Source organism: Saccoglossus kowalevskii, chromosome 10, assembly GCF_978046115.1.
Source record: "Saccoglossus kowalevskii chromosome 10, keSacKowa6.1, whole genome shotgun sequence".
NCBI lineage: Eukaryota > Metazoa > Hemichordata > Enteropneusta > Harrimaniidae > Saccoglossus > Saccoglossus kowalevskii.
Window position 1 is genome coordinate 27,210,337 of NC_140650.1, and position 19,418 is coordinate 27,229,754.

General features: G+C 34.5%; 2 protein-coding genes across 2 annotated transcripts in view; one reads left to right on the top strand and one right to left on the bottom strand.

Moving 5' to 3' along the window:
• Window positions 1-886: 886 nt before the first annotated feature.
• LOC144350404 (uncharacterized) lies at window positions 887-11,084 on the bottom strand. Its single transcript, XM_085504662.1, has 4 exons — window positions 11,004-11,084; window positions 7,993-8,189; window positions 5,167-5,243; window positions 887-4,154 (listed from the first exon to the last, which is right to left on the bottom strand). Exons 2-4 carry the CDS (start codon window positions 8,171-8,173, stop codon window positions 2,268-2,270), a joined length of 2,145 nt encoding a protein of 714 aa, XP_085360788.1. The 5' UTR covers window positions 8,174-8,189; window positions 11,004-11,084; the 3' UTR covers window positions 887-2,267.
• Window positions 11,085-11,184: 100 nt separating this feature from the next.
• Window positions 11,185-19,418, top strand: part of LOC100374497 (protein mono-ADP-ribosyltransferase PARP14-like) — a 109,580-nt gene continuing 101,346 nt past the window's right edge. The window contains exons 1-2 of the mRNA XM_085504445.1: window positions 11,185-11,458; window positions 14,351-14,547. Coding sequence (XP_085360571.1) covers window positions 11,266-11,458; window positions 14,351-14,547 — 390 coding nt within the window. The 5' untranslated portion in view covers window positions 11,185-11,265. The remainder of the gene's footprint in view (window positions 11,459-14,350; window positions 14,548-19,418) is intronic.

Sequence of the window (19,418 nt, forward strand, 5' to 3'; positions counted from 1 at the left end):
GGTGTTCAGTGTCAGAAGGTGACATATGGCGATAGGGGTTGGTGTTCAGTGTCAGAAAGTGACATATGGTGATAGGGGTTGGTGTTCAGTGTCAGAAGGTGACATATGGCGATAGGGGTTGGTGTTCAGTGTCAGAAAGTGAAATATGGTGATAGGGGTTGGTGTTCAATGTCAGAAGATGACATATGGTGATAGGGGTTGGTGTTCAGTGTCAGAAGGTGAAATATGGTGATAGAGCTTGGTGTTCAGTGTCAGAAAGTGACATATGGTGATAGCGGTTGGTGTTCAGTGTCAGAAGGTGACATATGGCGATAGGGGTTGGTGTTCAGTGTCAGAAGGTGAAATATGGTGATAGGGCTTGGTGTTCAGTGTCAGAAAGTGACATATGGTGATAGGGGTTGGTGTTCAGTGTCAGAAGGTGACATATGGCGATAGGGGTTAGTGTTCAGTGTCAGAAGGTGACATAAGGTGATAGGATAGGTGTTTAGTGTCAGAAGATGACATAAGGTGATAGGACAGGGTTGGTGTTCAGTGTTAGAAGGTAACATACGGTGATAGAGGTTGGTGTTCAGTGTCAGATGACATATGGCAATATGAGTAGGTGTTCAGTGTTAGGTGGCACATGGTGAGAAAGATTGGCGTATATAGTATTAGTAAATGATATACGGTGATGGGTGTTGACCTCCAGATTTAGAAGAAGTCATATGGTGATAAAAAGTAATGTCAGGTGTTTTGAATTTGTGTACAATGTTCTGACTGACTAATTCGCTAATTTACATTAATTATGCATTTGTGTTTAAGGCACTACCGTGAGAATTGTATTATTATATTTAGTAATTAAATCAACAAAAGCAATATTTACAAGTAAACAAGACAAGATGGTAAATAAAATTTGAATCATTATTTTAAAAATTTATTAAAATTGTCAATATTACTATCTGAAATATCAAAGTTGTCCATGTCATGATTGCTTAAATCTAAAAAGAATCATGGTATTATGAATAAAGACGTAGATATTTTCAATTATAACACTGTTAGTCGAAAGCAAGGCCTTGTATCTGGCACCAGAAGACCTGTGATCCTGCCATGAAACTGAATGAACTGGCTTAAATATCTAACTGAATCTAGATCATATGACTGTGGGCTCTGTTCATTGAAGGTGATTGAAGGTATGAGATCAACTGATCAAAGCAGGAAATAACCTGGTACCAGTATGAATTATTATTGCCAAATTCATATTGTGCATTTTGTGCATTTTCAAATTAAGCATGTGAAATTATCAATGCAGCCACTTGCCAGGCCCATCATATGCTTCGTAAATCGATGTAAATGCAAAAAATCACATTTAAAAAAAATTACTTTTTATAACTTTTTTTTGCTCTGTTTATGTGCCAAAATAAAGCATGATTGGTTTACAGGGAGTTCCTTGAAATATACTAGAATTGTTGTTGATTTTGTCATGCGTCTTGTATATATGTATGTTGTATGGAGTGTGTTTTAGTGCTGGAATTTGAATATAAAACACAACACAGTGGGTAAATTCTGATCCCTCAAAATGTGTTAAAATGTCAGTTGTCACAAATAAAACCTGTAATGTATGTGGAAATCATTATATAACACAATATAGTGAAAATCAGGGTATTTAGAATTATCAACAATTAAGTGTTTTTAAAAACATGAGGCTTTTCATCACCTTTTACAATAGTGATATAATCCAAGAAAGAATTGGAAATTAACACATAGGAATGTGATATAAACAACTATTTTGTAGTATATATTTGCTGTCCGAAATATGCTAATTTTACCTAGAGAAGTTTTAGATCCACCACCAAATACCCTGGCCTGTCATTTATAACCTCTGAATAATACCATGCATTGTCTCTATTAAGCATCAAATGTGCAACTATATTGTGCAGAACATTAACCCAGGGCTCAATCTTGAAAATAAATCAGCTCTCAAAATAAAGTAAACAAGTCACAACAAAAGTTGAAATGGTCACATGATTAGTCAGATCTACATGGAATGTTGCTGTATCATGTTTATGAATTATGTCTTTCAATAAACAAAACAACATTCAATCAGCTTTATACTATCAATAGTGATATAAATTTGGGAACGATTGTGTCTGTCAATATCAACATACAATGCAACATTCATAAGGTTACAAACTAAAAACACTGGCTAGTCTGCAGCCAGTGAATATGGACATGTATCTTCATAGATAACACGATATCATTCAAATACATACATACATACATGTTATTCGCTAGTTAATTAATTTAATTACCCATCCACCACTAGATGTTGAAGAGTCTCTGCTTGTTTCTCCTCCTACATTTCCCTTGTTCCCTTGACTACCAGAAGATTGATTTCCAGTCTTGGTATCATAATGTGGAGACGTTTCGTTTCCATGACTACCAAATGATTCATACTGAGTACTCTTGCGGGTAGTATGTTCAGATGTTACTCTGGATCCTTGACTACCAAAATATGTTTTCTGGCTGTGATATTGTCCAGTTGAACTCCCACGGTCATGAGATGAGCCATCCCGAGTTCTTGTTTTGTCACTATATCCTGAAGATATGTCTCTGCCTTCATGCCATGACTGCATGTGCCTATCACTTCCACCACCGCGGGATGAATATCTATCAATTTCAGATGAATAGACGCTGCGTCGCTGATACGATGATGGCTGAAATTTTTCCCAAAACTTGTCTTTTATAGCTGCAGTACTGTCATAATCAATATTTACTACATGAATTTCTTGCAGTATTCCACGGCGTTCCTTACACTCACAGAATTCATCTAGTGCATTGAATAGTGAATCAGAGCATATTTCTTTTGGAACTCCAAATATACCAGAGCTAAAAGCAGGGATAGCAAGTGAAGTTAATTCATTAATTTCTGCTTCCTTGAAACAGTTTAAAAAAGTCTGTTTTAGTAATTCTTTGCATTGACTTTTATCATGAAAGTCATACCATCTTGGTCCTACTGCATGAATAATCATTTTACATGGGAGCCTGTATGAATCAGTTGTTAATACTTCACTCACATTCAGAGATCCTTGATTGCGAATAATGCGATCACAGTCAGTTTGTAGTGTACGACCAGCAGCTTTTAAAATAGCACCAGCCAAACCTCCAATATGCGCCAGCCGTTCATTTGCTGCATTTACTATGGCATCTGTCTTTTCATGAGTTAAATCACCTCGATAGACCTTTATATTGATTCTTTTGTTTGTGGTAATATACAACTTTTCATTTTTTTCATTAATTTCAGCTGACAATGGACCAGATAAAGATTGTGAAATTCTGGCTCCACTCTCACTCTCCCATTTAACTGTAGGTATATCTGTCTTTGAAGCGGTTATAGTGCTGGATTCATCATCATAAGTTGATTCATCATGTTCCACATCTTTGCTATCTTTGGACATACCAAGTAATTTCAAACAAGCATCCTTGGCTTCCTTCACAGCTTCTTTAGTACCATACAGAACTACATGTTTTCCAGTCTCACCAATTTGGATGAAGACATTAGGATACTTCATTTGAATGTCACCCACTCTGTAAATGTCATCACCACAGTCAATATGTTCTTGTATTACTGTGGAAACCGTCTGACGGTATAGATCCATTGTTTTACGTGTTGCTTCATGAAGTTGCTCTCTTGATTGCAGAGTTAACGACTCTATGAAGAACTTTATTGAACCATCATGTGTTTTATTCTTACTTAACTTGACGTTATATTTACTTTCAACATCTTTCACCTTTTGACCAAATACATGCATAATGTAGGATAATATGTCAGGCGTCACATCATCAAGACAGTATCTGCCATCATCATCTGCTGGCTTTGTTGATTTTTCTTCATGTCTAAAAATACTTGCACTGGTGGCTTGGGAAGATTTCTGAATTCCAACACCTGCATCTTTTGGTGGATGCCTACTACGTTTGGTTTTGTGATGCTTATTCTCAGAAAAATGTTCGAGGCATTCCAAAGCATTTAGCAATTGGTAATAACTGCCACTGATTGTTACTTCAGGCCCTTCCTGTACGGCGACTCCAGTTTTTTTCAGCTCACTCAGGAATGCATTCTTACTTTGAAGCCCTTCAAGAAAGCCCTTGGTAACAGTTGCACTTATATTACTCAGAGGCTGTGGAACAGAACAAATGAAAATATGCATCAGTCCTTTGAAGTCTGTTAATTCATTCAGTGCAACTATCTATGTATAACCACAATAGAGCAAACAGTGTCGCACAGGGAGCTATTTATGGCCAAATTTGGCTGAGTTGATTTGCATACAAATGGGCAGGTCAACTTCTCAAGAATAAATTTCTATCTACACAACTGAAGGGAGTTACATGTACATACCAAGAGAAGAAGTGACCCATAGTAGTAATCCCCCGAAAACGTTTGGTACATTGGCAAGTCATACCAAACTACCATTATTTTCATTGTGACCTGAGACAATATTGTTCATGAGTTATGCATATTATAGTAATCTGACTCATTTTCAATGATTTGCAACATAATTAATAATAAACTACTCTAAATGTGTAATTTCTCTTTCCTGCTAACAATTTATTTTGTTGTTAATATACTGGAAATGCATTGTTGTTAATATACTGGAAATGCACAGATTTTTTCCAGTGGGTTCTATTGTTATTATTACATGTTTACATAGATTTAATTTAAAATAACGTATATAAAACCCAGTGTTTAATTAATGACTTATATCTAACAAATGTCAACTGTTATCCTATGACTTCTGTAAAAACAAAGTAGTTGACCAGTAATACAGTCAGCCGTAGAGGGCGCTGTATAACTATCTTGCAAGACATTGAACAGGCTTTCATCACATACATTGTTGTTGCTGTAATATGTTAGTTTTTATTCTCACTTGTAATTTATTTTCCGCGTCTTGGTGTCAGCAAAAATCAAGTCCAGGATTGTATACAATACATTATTTTGTAACCAGGTTTTAATTGTTTTGGTAAGTGAAATATGTTAAACTGAATCTTTGTGAACATATTAGACGGAAAATTAAACTTGTTGTTTGGTTTTTTGTATTTTAGTGTATAATTCAAATACAATATCTTATATTTAAATAACTTATTTTGTAATGTTTTGTTGCTGCCTTTTTCATGCATTTTATGATTGCTTACCTCTGGTGGATGCAGGCTAACATCAACATTATTGCCATTGATCTTGTGGTGCTGGAAGCCCACAATTTTTCTTGCAACTAGGAATTAAAAAGAATGAATAAATAGAATTGTAATGTATGCATTTCAGTTCACTTTACATGTATGACACATAAAATGTTTGCAGATAATTACATGTACATTACTGAAAACAAATATACATAAACAAGTGGTCATCTACATGTACATTGTTTCCAATTAAGCATACATTAATTATTTCACTGAAAAGTTATATCCTACACTCCTCCTGGTAGCTGTTAAGTAAAGACCAGTAGTTGACATGTATAGACTGGTAGCTGACACATATATACTGGTAGCTGACACATATATACTGGTAGCTGACACATATATACTGGTAGCTGACATATATATATACTGGTAGCTGACACATATATACTGGTAGCTGACACATATATACTGGTAGCTGACACATATATACTGGTAGCTGACATATATATATATATACTGGTAGCTGACACATATATACTGGTAGTTGACACATATATACTGGAAGCTGACACATATACTGGTAGCTGACACATATATACTGGTAGCTGATACGTATATACTGGTAGTTGACACATATATACTGGTAGCTGACACACATATACTGGTAGCTGACACATATATACTGGTAGCTGACACATATATACTTGTAGTTGACACATATATACTGGAAGCTGACACATATACTGGTAGCTGACACATATATACTGGTAGCTGATATGTATATACTGGTAGTTGACACATATATACTGGTAGCTGACACATATATACTGGTAGCTGACACATATATACTGGTAGCTGACACATATATACTGGTAGTTGACACATATATACTGGTAGTTGACACATATACTGGTAGCTGACACATATATACTGGTAGTTGACATATATACTGGTAGTTGACACATATATACTGGTAGTTGACACATATACTGGTAGCTGACACATATATACTGGTAGCTGACACATATATACTGGTAGCTGACACATATATACTGGTAGTTGACACATATATACTGGTAGTTGACACATATATACTGATAGTTGACATGTATATACTGGTAGTTGACACATATATACTGGTAGTTGACATGTATATACTGGTAGTTGACACATATATACTGGTAGTTGACATGTATGGACTGGTAGTTGACACATATATACTGGTAGCTGACACATATATACTGGTAGTTGACACATATATACTGGTAGTTGACACATATATACTGGTAGTTGACATGTATATACTGGTAGTTGACACATATATACTGGTAGTTGACATGTATAGACTGGTAGTTGACACATATATACTGGTAGCTGACACATATATACTGGTAGTTGACACATATATACTGGTAGTTGACATGTATATACTGGTATTTGAAATGTCTATACTGGTAGCTGACACATATATACTGGTATTTGATGACATATACTGGTAGTTGACATGTATATACTGCTATTTGAAATGTATATACTGGTAGTTGACACATATATACTGGTATTTGAAATGTACAAACTGGTAGCTGACACATATAGGCTGGTAGTTGACATGTATATGCTGGTAGTTGACATGTATATACTGGTAGTTGACATGCATAGATCTGTAGCTGACACATTTAGACTGATAGTTGATATGTATAGACAGGTAGTTGACATGTATATACTGGTAGTTGACACATATATACTGGCAGTTGACATGTATATACTGGTATTTGAAATGTATAAACTGGTAGCTGACACATATATACTGGTATTTGAAATGTACAAACTGGTAGCTGACACATATAGGCTGGTAGTTGACATGTATATGCTGGTAGTTGACATGTATATACTGGTAGTTGACATGCATAGATCTGTAGCTGACACATTTAGACTGATAGTTGATATGTATAGACAGGTAGTTGACATGTATAGACTGGTAGCTGACACATATATACTGGAAGATGCCCCATTTAGACTGGTAGTTGACTCATGTAGATCAGTAGCTGACATATAGGACTGGTAGTTGACATGTGTAGACTAGCAGTTGACATGAATGTATAGACTGGTAGCTATCACATATAAACTGGCAGTTTACATGTATATACTGGTAGCTGACAAAAATAGATGAGTAGCTGACATGTATAGACCTATAGTTGACCTGTATGGACTGGTAGTTGATATATATGAATTGGTAGTTGCCATATTTGAACCAGTAGTTGCCATATATGGACTGGTAGTTGATATATATGGATTGGTAGTTGCCATATTTGGACTGGTAGTTGCCATATTTGGACTGGTAGTTGACATATATGGACTGGTAGTTGACATATATGGACTAGTAGTTAACATATAAGAACTGTTATTTGACATATTTAGACTGGTAGTTGACATATAAGAACTGGTATTTGACATATTTGGACTAGTAGTTGACATATATCGACTGGTAGTTGCCATATTCGGACTTGTAGTTGACATATATGGACTTGTAGTTGTCATATATGGACTGGTAGTTGATATATATGGACTGGTAGTTGAGATATAAAGACTGGTAATTGACATATATGGACTTGTAGTTGACATATATGGACTGATTGTTGACATATAAAGACTGGTAGTTTAACCATATACTGGTAAAATGGTAGTTGGCATATATACAAAGTAATATATTTATATACATATTCACATATAAAAGGTTTGTCATTTTATGTCATTCAATGCTTTCAAAACCACCACATATTACATTGCAGCAAATGATATGATATACTAATTAAGCCATGCAAAATCATTTTAAGATCATACCTTTTGCATCAGGACAAATGATAATAGCAGAGTTTGGTTTTCTAGTTGACAAGACCACATCTACTGTATAACCTCCAACTTCTGGTTTCTTAAAATAGTCCTTGAGACATTTTTTAATACCGTCATCATTTTGAGGTGATATACGACTGAAACCAGACACTAGGACATTCTTTGTATTCATTATAAATAGTGCACTGCTGTGGGAAAAAAAAATATTATAAAAGTAAATTAACATCATAATGAAAATAAAGTCAAATTTATTAGTTTTGAGTAATGCCATATTTTATTTAGCTCTCTTAACAAAGCTAAAAATTATTATTACCAACTAACAGTGTTGGAAATTAGTCCTAGAGGGGTGAGAACAGTTATTCAAGAATCTCTCAAGTACGTTCTAAAACACCTGTCATCATTCCCCATTTAGATTCATTGTGGATTGAACTGCAATTATCACCGAGGTCCACATTTAGATATTATATATAGGAAACCAGGTACGAGTGTTGGAGAATTTACTTCAGGACTTGAAAGTTACCTAGAAAATATTAACTCCAGCCTGTTGATCTCATATTAACCATTTCAATGCACCCTCCTCCCCTAATTTTGAACAATTAATTTCACAGCCACCCCCAACATGATTAAAATCCGATGTAGGTATGAGGCTCCAATTTTTTTTTTTTTTTTTAAGAGGCGACTGGGACACGATTCTCCAAGAACTGATTAACGGCAAGTAAAACCAAAAAAATCTTCAAATCAAAATACAAATAAATATTATATAAAGAAATAATAATAAAAAAACAAAAATTGGTGCCTCAAACCTACATGGGATTTTAATCAGATTGAGCCAACCCAAAATAACAATTTACTTTGCAACGGTAACAGACCATATTTATGCCAACTATTCTGAACACTGTGACGATTGTGTAAGAGTTTTTACTGACATTATCGATTATCTTCTACTCATATTGACAAATTCCACAGAAAACTTATTTATAAATTGGTTCAATAATTTTAACAATGTTGACTCAGCATATAATAAATTTGTCAAGATCTTTAATGATATGTGTATGGCTTCATTAAAAATAAACACATCAAACCATAAAAATATAACTATATGCAAAACATGTTATAAGTAATTATGACCAAAAAGTTCAAAGAAATCACAATTTGTACAAAAATTATCTTACCTCTGTCCTAGATCGAAAAAAATGGTCTTAATAATAATATAATAAAAGAAGATGGTTTCACCACATATTCAGGGTTAAACTATTGATAAACATTTTACATGGAAACCCCACTAGTGAAAATAACACCACTTATTGGTCTGATTGGTAAACTATGGCAGTATCTTCCTATACATCTATAACTCACATATTTCATATGTTTTGGAGACAACGGGCAGACCACAGACGATATTCGAAACAGCCCCACCAAAGAAACCTAATGAAGCTATTGGTAGAAAAATTGTGGTATCCAAGAACATTGCTAAGACCTCATTGACTATTTATTTTTACCCTCAGTATATATTTTCTGCTATTTTATTAGATCTTGTATCATATTGTATTGTCAAAATATGTGGATTACTACTTCGTTAATGATCATTTGATTTTTAAAACAAATACATACCAAAACTGATTTAAGAGTTTTGTTACAATTAAAGTGCCTGTGAAATGCACACCCACACATTTCCCATTTTAGATTTGTGTAACACTGCGTAATTCAATATACTTTTACCCCGGTAATGGTATACATTTTTCGGTCAGAGTTTTTAGAAGTTGTTATGATGGTTAAACGTTTTGTGGGCGGATGCAGTAATACGTATAAACACAGGGAAAGTATTTACATGTTTCTAATTGATCCGAAGGTTGTCGACATTGTGGACAAAAGCAGTGAAAGCAACAAAGAAATGTTGAACCTTCTCCGTAAACATATGTGTACATTTTTTCTCTGATTTTTTTGCCGAACAACTGTCCTCATTTATGCACACAACTAGGTTTTAAAGAGAAACGCAGAAAACTTAAACCTGGTGCAATACCAACACTTTTTAAAGAACAAGATTCTGGACCAGCCCATGTTCACAGTGGCGTAATTTTAGAAGAGAGAAGGACGTCGAGTAAGCGTTTCAAATTTGACATTTTTGCAATCCTGAATATCGCTGTATAGAGACCATTTAGTTTGTGTTATGTAATAGGTAGCAATAATTTTGATAGTGATGCGATAACCGAAGTGTCGGACAAACAGGAAATTACGCAGAACTTACAAACTGCTAATTGTTTTTCAATTTCGCTGTCTAAAAGTTTCTGAATTGTGATCGGTGTTGAATGACGACTTCACATGTCTGTGATCTTTAATGGCAGCTTGATCTGTGTAATAATCTATGGAAAAGGAATACAGGCCTGGGCTGTGTTTAGACCAAGTAATTTTTATTTTGATGTCATAATTATGCCGGTGACAATTAATAATATTGATGTACCAATTTAGACGAGAAAGTAGCATGCATTTCACAGGCACTTTAAAGAGTGTTAAAATTTTATGGAGAGTACGTGGCATATGGTGGAAAATATGATGTACTAAACACGTCAGAATTTGATGATCAGTTCAGCTTCAAATTTGCATTGTGTTTTTTAACTATTGAATACATGTATACGAGTGCTTGTCAACCCCTAGATTTTGTGGGAATTCTGATAGTTTATCGTTTAGCTTATGGTATGATATCTCCCAATACTAAATATAGTGTTAAAATTAATAGTATATCAGAGTGCAATTAACATTTCACCGCGAATTAGAATCTAGAATAGATCCCTGTATTTACATCAAACACTTGAAACAATTGAATAGGTACGAATAGTGTATATGAACACCGTTAATATTAGTAGTCAGTGCAGTTGAATTGCATTCTAAAAGCAATTGCATTGGAACGATCGAATTGTCAACGACGTAAATACATCATCATAAACAATCTCGTCTTTGAATCATAATCAGTCCTATATGCTCTTTGGAATAATAATAATACTCACAAACGAGTCAACAGTCGAATAAAATAAAACGCTGAGGGAAATAAAAATGTCTTCTCTGCAACTCAGGGGTTGTGTGTCTGCGCAGTCGTGTTGTGAAAGATGGGAATTCCCGTATGACGTAAACGGTCCAACAACCAATCACGCAGGCTCAAATACCTGGGTTTCCCCGAACTGACGACTGGACAGTTTCTGCGTATACCCAGACACGGAAGAACCACTATGTAGCAGGTTTTTACAGACCATTTCAATTCATCACAGAGAAATGGCATATTCCTCTAAATCGATTTTAGTCGCGGGTGTTCCTGCCAACGCCGACGTCGATACAGTGACGAACAAATTGACCATACACTTTCAAAAAAAGGAATTTGGTGGCGAAGTCGAACAAGTGATACTTCTTGCCAACGATCGTCGCAATGGCGACCAGGTATGCTTGGTCGCATTTCATTCCCCTCAAGGTATGTATCGAGTTATAATTTTCACTTGAAAATATTAACATACTTTGTAGTGTCCGTGGTAAGTCATAGGTTGTGTTTTTCGGCACAGTATGTATGGAGCTCCGGGGGGGGGGGGGGGGGGGTACTTGGCTGCTGATATGGTATAGGTGTGTAGCCCACACTGCAAAACCCAGGGCCCATTTAAGACCAAATTGAACCAAAAATGTATACCCCATCTTAGACCAAAATGTTGTCTGGTAAACCCCATTTTAGACCCGCCATTTGTCCAGCAGACCCCATTTTAGTCTTGGCATATTAAAAGTAGACCGAAATTATCTTAATAAATACATATACTTTGTATTAAATCATACAAGTATGCATGCATTCCATCAAAACTATAGATAGCTGAATAAACCGCCTTTTTAGACCCATGTCCATTTGACAATCAGTCATTGTGGACCACATTTTAGACCAATGTCCTAAATTTGTGGATCTCATTTAAGACCAGATGGCTTAAAAAACACATCCCAAAGGGCGGCACATCCGCGTAAGGTAAATTGCAGGGAGTAGCCAATCCTCCCCCCCCCCTCCCCAGATGGAGCTTGGCCGTGTATACCGGCAGACAAAATCAATGATCCAGTACTCGCTGTTTCAATTCTGTGCTCCTAGTTTTCCACATTCGTGAAAATATTTATACCAATTTTATATGCCTTTTATAATTGTCTTCGTAATTTTCAACCACCAATCGCATATACTTTCGTTGACTTTGCATGATGGATGTCAGTGTCACAGCATTTCAAAATTCAGGTCTATTTTCAGCAAATCAAAAATCACTCATTACTGTAAAACCATTTATTTTCACTGACATTTAATTTCACTATATTGATATTTTGAGCATATTCATTGGGTTTTAAGTTCAAGAATTTACCAGTGAAACAATGGATTTAATTTAGCGGAATTTAATTTTTAGCAAAAATAGCAAAATTAAAACCCAGTGAACCCAGTTTTTTTTTTTTACCTTTGCATCTTAGTTTATTTAATATTTGCATTTGCATAACACCATAGACCATAGAAAACAAGGACATTCAAAAGATATTCCAACTTCCTGTGTGCAATTTGGGTTATAATCTTCAGTAAAGTAGATTACATTAGTCCATATAACTGTCAAATTTAGCATCTGGAAACAGTTTCAGTACAGTTGTTAATTATTTATAGCTTTTGATATATATATATGCTTTAAAATTTGTGCTGTGATAATATTTTTCATATTAGTATAATTGGTTAACAAGTCTATGCCAGTTTTAAATATTATAACAAATTCTATTTATCTATGGATACAAAAGTTGACAGGTCATTGTTTGATTTCAGGCAGTTTTGTTTTCTTGTATATAAAACTGGTTATTTTTGTTACTCTTTTCTGTTCTTATAATGAGATAAAAATCATTATTATCACAATAGTGGAAATGGATCGTCTATTTGCCCGAATAGTGGAAATGAATGTGATATTCGAATAACCACTGCCTATACAAAATGCGTCAAAAGATGCTTAAAAACTTTCTGCTTCACTGAATATATTGACATTTATACAGTTGTTTTTTAGCAACTTTGTGAAAAGCACACTTGGTTTGGCTGCCATATTGAATTTTTTTCAAACAGGAAGTATTTTTTTTTTACAGATATGCCTGATGTAGTTGTCCTATTTCTTCAAAATTTGCTATGTTGCATCTCTCAATCATGTAGTTTGTCCACCGTATTTTTGGCAAAAATTGCTACAATTTGGGGCATGTCCATGTGTCTCATGAATGTTTTAACCAATCAACTTGCTATTTTGCATGTATAACCAAAGCATCTTCTACATATCTATGTGTACATATTAGGCATATTCAGCCTTCAGCTTTAATTTTAGTGAATATTCTTGCCATTTTTGGTAAAAATTATGCTATTTTCACCTGTCAGACTAGCAGAGCTATATCAGCTAACATTTAAGCTACATGTTACTAAATTTAAGAGCCATGAGATGCAAATGTTATGTTTATTAAATTCAGTTGGTCTTTATTGAAAAATTTTGTAGCAGAATGGCGAAAGTAAATGGATTGATGTGTTCATCATATTTTTATGAGCATTGTCACAGAAGAAGACACAGCACAGATGTTCATATTATCAGCCATTGTTCATTGATCATTCGTGGTTCATCAACAATTCTATATTTTTGACTTCTTTTTTTATCTTCAATTCTCTACTTTGAGAACATAATTTTGTCATTTTTGGTAAAAATTGCTATTTTTATTTCTGCTTAAAAACTACATGTAACTGGCTAAATTGCTTTTGGTATTTGGGTTTCACCTCTGTGATATTTTATTTTTGTGACGATATTTTCAATTCTCTTTTTTTTTAATGTCAATATTTTTGTCCTATTCTGTAAAAAAATGCCATGGTATAGTTTAAAACAAGTTGATAGGAATTGTAATTGATGTAGAAAAAACGTGTAAACTACTATGTTTGTGATATGGTATGAACATTATGGGAACAATAACCATGGAAAATAGCTAATACCAGTACATCATCATATAGGACATTATCAACTTTTTCTAAGGAAGACACTCCACAAAGATAGCAGAGCTATTTTAATTTTGATCCTGAAGTCAATTGTTTAATTGAAATTTTCAGAAACCTATTAGCACACAACTGAGTTTTTAAACAACAATTATGCTTATACAAGTGACCATTAGTTTGCTAATTGGAGTATTGTACATGCCATGATACACCCGACAACCTGTGAGATCCATGCTGACATTGTCAATTCTGAATAAGAACAATTTAAAAAAACAAAATTTGTAGCCATATTTTAATTAATATTTCTACCTTTAGAACTTATAATAAATATTTATCATACATGTTTTATTTTATTTTTAGGAGTGAATGCAGCTCTTAGGACACATGATGACAAAGTACATAGGGTTAGATTTGGAACGGGTCAGCAAAAAGTTCAACTTACAGTCACTGCTTGTCCTCTGGATTTGGAATCAAAATATTTAGGTAAAGGGTCAGGTGATACATCAACCTCCAATGCACAAGCTGACAGTATACATGGAAAGAAACCATCAACAGAGGTGAGATTGTAATCTCTAGATGATTCACTGAGATTGGACTATATACATCTCACAATACAATGAACATAATTAGCACTTTTGAACATGCATACATATTAAATGCTCAAAAGGTACTAAGAAATAATTGTAAATTCCCCTGTCATTTGTTGGTGTTATTTCCTATATGTTATAAAAGTGACAATGCATTATGTAAATGTGTTACTTATACAAAAAGAGCAATTTAACTAAAGTGTGCTGAATCATTTTTATGCAGATTTTTGTCAGGATAGTACACACTTAAAACCTCAGTGGTGCCATGGGATACTATTAGTCATTTTCAGGCTACATGTAGTATGTACCAGCTAAGATTTAAGCTAATCTCATATGTTTGCATATTGGCCAGATGCACAGCCAGCATGAGAGAGGACACTGTTTAAACTTGTTTTAAGCTGTTGACATAGCTTTGTTTTAGGCAGAATTAATCCTATTAAAATAAGCTTTTTACACCATGATTGAGACCGCATATTTACTTATGCTAATTGCTGCGTTTCAAGATATTGCTGAACAAGAAAATGTTTTTCATTCATAAAAACGAATATGCATTTCATTTCATGATGATATCTTCAATTTTCTAATTTTGATGAATAATTTTGTTATTTTTGGTGAAAAGTTATCTTTTCGACTTCTTGTTAAAAACAGCTAGTCCGATTGCTTTGATACTATACATATTATTCATGTTCTAATGATATCTTCAGTTCTTAATTGAAATGTGCATTGCTAACAGCGGAGCTATCTCAGCCGAGAGGCTAATTGCTTGTCTAGACGATGTCAAACTTTTTACATGGAGGTAAAATAGGTGGTTTTTAATTATGATTGGTGGGTGTAGATGGATTATTTTTCAGGTCATTGAGTGTAGAGCGAGTAAATGTACAATATTCTAGTAACTCTGTTGGTTTTTTTACTGTAAATCGTTTATTTTTTATTTTTTTAAGTTGTTGCCTATCCGTGACCAATTTTATTAATTATAACATTTATGTGATGAGATGTTTTCAAATGTTTTTTTTTGTTTTTTTGTAATTATTTACTTTTCGTGTCACTTCAAGTAAAATACAATTCTGGCACTGCTCAAAATACATAATCGATATTCATCAAAGCTATACATTGACATTTACAAGTAGTCAGGTCAGTGCAACACTTTAAATAACTTTTCCCATTTTTTGATGCATTTCCCAAGCTTCCCGGTTTTATTTGCAATATAAAATTCAGTATTCTGAATGCCCTGAACAAAGTCCTGAAATCCCTCAAAACGTGGTATTTTTTGTTGACATCGTCCTATGTAAATAAACCTCTTGGCAACCAAGTTTTCACATGTTAGTGACATTACGGTTCAACATGGATTTCTATTTTTATTGTAGTCTTACAAGAAATTTATCAGATATACAACAGTTACTTTTGTGAGCATAAAGGCAAAACACCATGTCGTCTACTTCACAATTGAATATTTCATTTTGCAGTAATTATATATTTTACTATAGTTACTTTACTTTGTTTTTAAAGTATAACATGAAAATAGAAATTCCTATTTCGTATAGCAATTTGATGTAAAGGGCCAGATATTTACTGGGTTTTAATTTTGTCTATTTTGCGCTAATTTAAAACCCAGTGAATATATGTCTGAAATGATAAATCAGTGAAATTTAAACCAGGGAAAATTAGTCATTTTACCCATATGAAAATATCTGCTTACAACTGGTTTTAATCCGTGTCGAAAACATGCACAGAATGGTCATTTTGTGCATGTTTTCGACACGGCTTATCAGCCACCTCAAGCGCCAAATCCATGAAATAAACAGCCAATGTCAATAGAGTAGCCTAGGTGTTAAAAATGGTACAAAAACTACAAATCTGTCTAGATTTCACGTTTTCCTAGTAAAAGTGATGCTGGCTGTTTCCTCTGTGGACTCCCCCCTCGCGTATACTAGTACAACCAACTCCTACCATGTCCTTATTTGGTGACGAATGTCAAGCTATAAATGGGCACCAATACTCATTTTGCCCAATCTTTCGCTTTTATCGCATTTTGATCAACCGCATATCGCTTAATTTCCGACCAGAAAACGGACATATATTTATCCCTTTCTTTTCTCACTCGCTTATTAAAAACACTGACCGCTTGTTTAAACACTGAACACTGGTACATGAGTTGTCAAAATGGTTGTTTTAGTGCTAAAGTTTGAGGATTCAACGAGTATTAACCATTATTCAAATTCGAACGACACTTCCAATCCATCATACTTTGTATCGTTTGCGAATGCAACTTGAACTATGATCTTTTGTTATGTGAACGTTCCACAACAAGCTGTGTTCTGTTGGAATTCGTTTGCGAATGCAACTTGAACTATGACCTCTTGATATGTGAACGTTCAACAACAAGCTGTGTTCAGTTGGAATCCAGGATTGCAACCTCTTTTCAACAATATGATTATCGAGACATTTACGTGATACAGGCAACTCCTTAGGGCAGAAAGCACAGAAACCAGGAACATATTGATGTGTTTTCAAAAATATTTATGTAGGTCCAATCAGTACTGTTGTATCGTCTATTTCGTCAACCGAACGTTACAACCCGGACCTGCTCATACATCATACATTATATCAGACATACAACAATGTATGCACATGCATTTGTTTCATGATCTGATTTAAGATGGCCAATTGGCATCAATTTTAAGGCTTAAAACATGTCAAAATCACACATTTTAACCATGGTGCAACCTGATCTCAATCATGCATGGACGGATTATGTTCTAACTTGGTATATACATTGTACATAAATGGGTCTTTGATGGCCTCCATTTTATTATTCTGATTGGTTTTAAAATGGACATTTTAATTGTTTCAAAGAGTGCAGTTCCAGATTCATATACTATACTGACATGCCTGAACCGATTGAGTTCAAATTTTACACAAACATCCTATTGGACAAAAAGAAACATACATTTTTGTCTTTTTATCCAAAATGGCTGACTGGCAGTCATCTTGTTGAAACAAATGCAGTTCCATGGAGCCATATACTCGGACATATACTTCAGTCATATATCACACATTAGGTCACACCTATGCCAATAATTGTTATATGTGCTGTATAAGAAATATTATTATCTTGCATCTTTAAGGTAGCGAGACTATTATTTGTGTTGAAAACTATGATTTTCATATTTATTTATAAATTGATATTTGCATCCCTTTTGTTCCAGTGCGTGCAAACAATTAATAGAAAATAGGGTTCTTCCCACAGTCAGCTGGCGCACATCTGATATAATAAAATAAATGCGATATTTATTATAAGGGGGCCGCCATCTTGAATGACGCATAAAACTAAATAAGAGACAAGTTGTGAAACGCGTTTTTCAGATTCCTACAAATCAGGACAAAAATTCCAATCTTTCACAAAAATACGATCCGTTGGGGTTATATTAAGCCAACCGATAACAAAATTCGGCCGAATTCGTCGTTTTTGTGTGGAAAAGTCCCTTGCATACGAACACCTAATTACACGAAGAACATAGAACACTAAGCCGGGGTATTTGAAACTAAAAATTGGCATTCCAGCACAGCAGCCAATCAGCGACGGCCTAACGCTTAGATGACAATTTCGGTTTCAAATACCCCGGCTTAGTGTTCTATGTTCTTCGCGTAATTAGGTGTTCGTATGCAAGGGATTTTTCCACACAAAAACGACGATTTCGGCCGAATTTTGTTATCGGTTGGCTTAATATAACCCCAACGGACCTTATTTTTGTGAAAGATTGGTATTTTTGTCCTGATTTGTAGGAATCTGAAAAACACGTTTCACAACTTGTCTCTTATTTAGTTTTATGCGTCATTCAAGATGGCGGCCCCCATATAGTAAATATCGTATTTATTTTATTATCACGTGTGCGCCAGCTGACTGTGGTTCTTCCATATTGAGACAGAGATCAGTCAAAAACACTAATGTGAAAATATGACATTTAAAATTCAAGATTAATTTCTCTCGCTGCCTACTACGGCATGAAAGGTCCGACATACTAGAAGTTCTAATCACATACACCGCTGTAAGTATTGCAAAGTTCTGAGAAGTATGAATATTATTGTTCTCACTTTGAAATCAGACTACTATCTATAGTCATAGACGTGTTAGTACGTCCATGCTATAGTAGTCTGAGCCCTGAACAATCGAAGCAATTTTTCAAAACTAATCAGTTCTGGGAACGTCTATTGTACACCTGCCTGTGCCTTGGGTTTACGTTGTTGACTGCTTGATTATTTTATGGCCTTAACTAAATTAACTGCTGCTTGTCTGCATTTGGGGATCTCACACTCCTTCCCAACTCATGTAATCCATAAAGTTAGTACGGTAGCTATCTGATACACAATGAATGTTTACAAACATTTGAGTGGTTTGTCTCCACCCTTGTTTTTTCACAGATTAGCATTTGCATATGAATGTGTCAGATACACTCTGCCAATAAAAAGTCATTGATTTAGGTGTTCTCATCTTCCGATTTATTTTTTTGGTTTCCAATAGCCTTATACATTTGAATGGCCCTACAACATGTTAAGACAGACCTTGATGTGAAAATAAATCGCTTGTGCCGATAAACAAGCTTGAACATCTTTGCTGTGACTTCATCAACGTTTTTTAGGAGTTTATGTTTTTCAAAATACAAGGTCTTTAACAAAAAATAACGTATATATATTGTCGTCGGATTAACACCAAATTTTCATAGCTTTGAGGTAGAAGCCTACTCACAATTTTTGACAAAATTGGTCATGAATCGCATGACAATGTTCGTTAGTTTATTATGTACAATCATGAAATAGCATTATTTTGTGTGTTACAGTTAAGT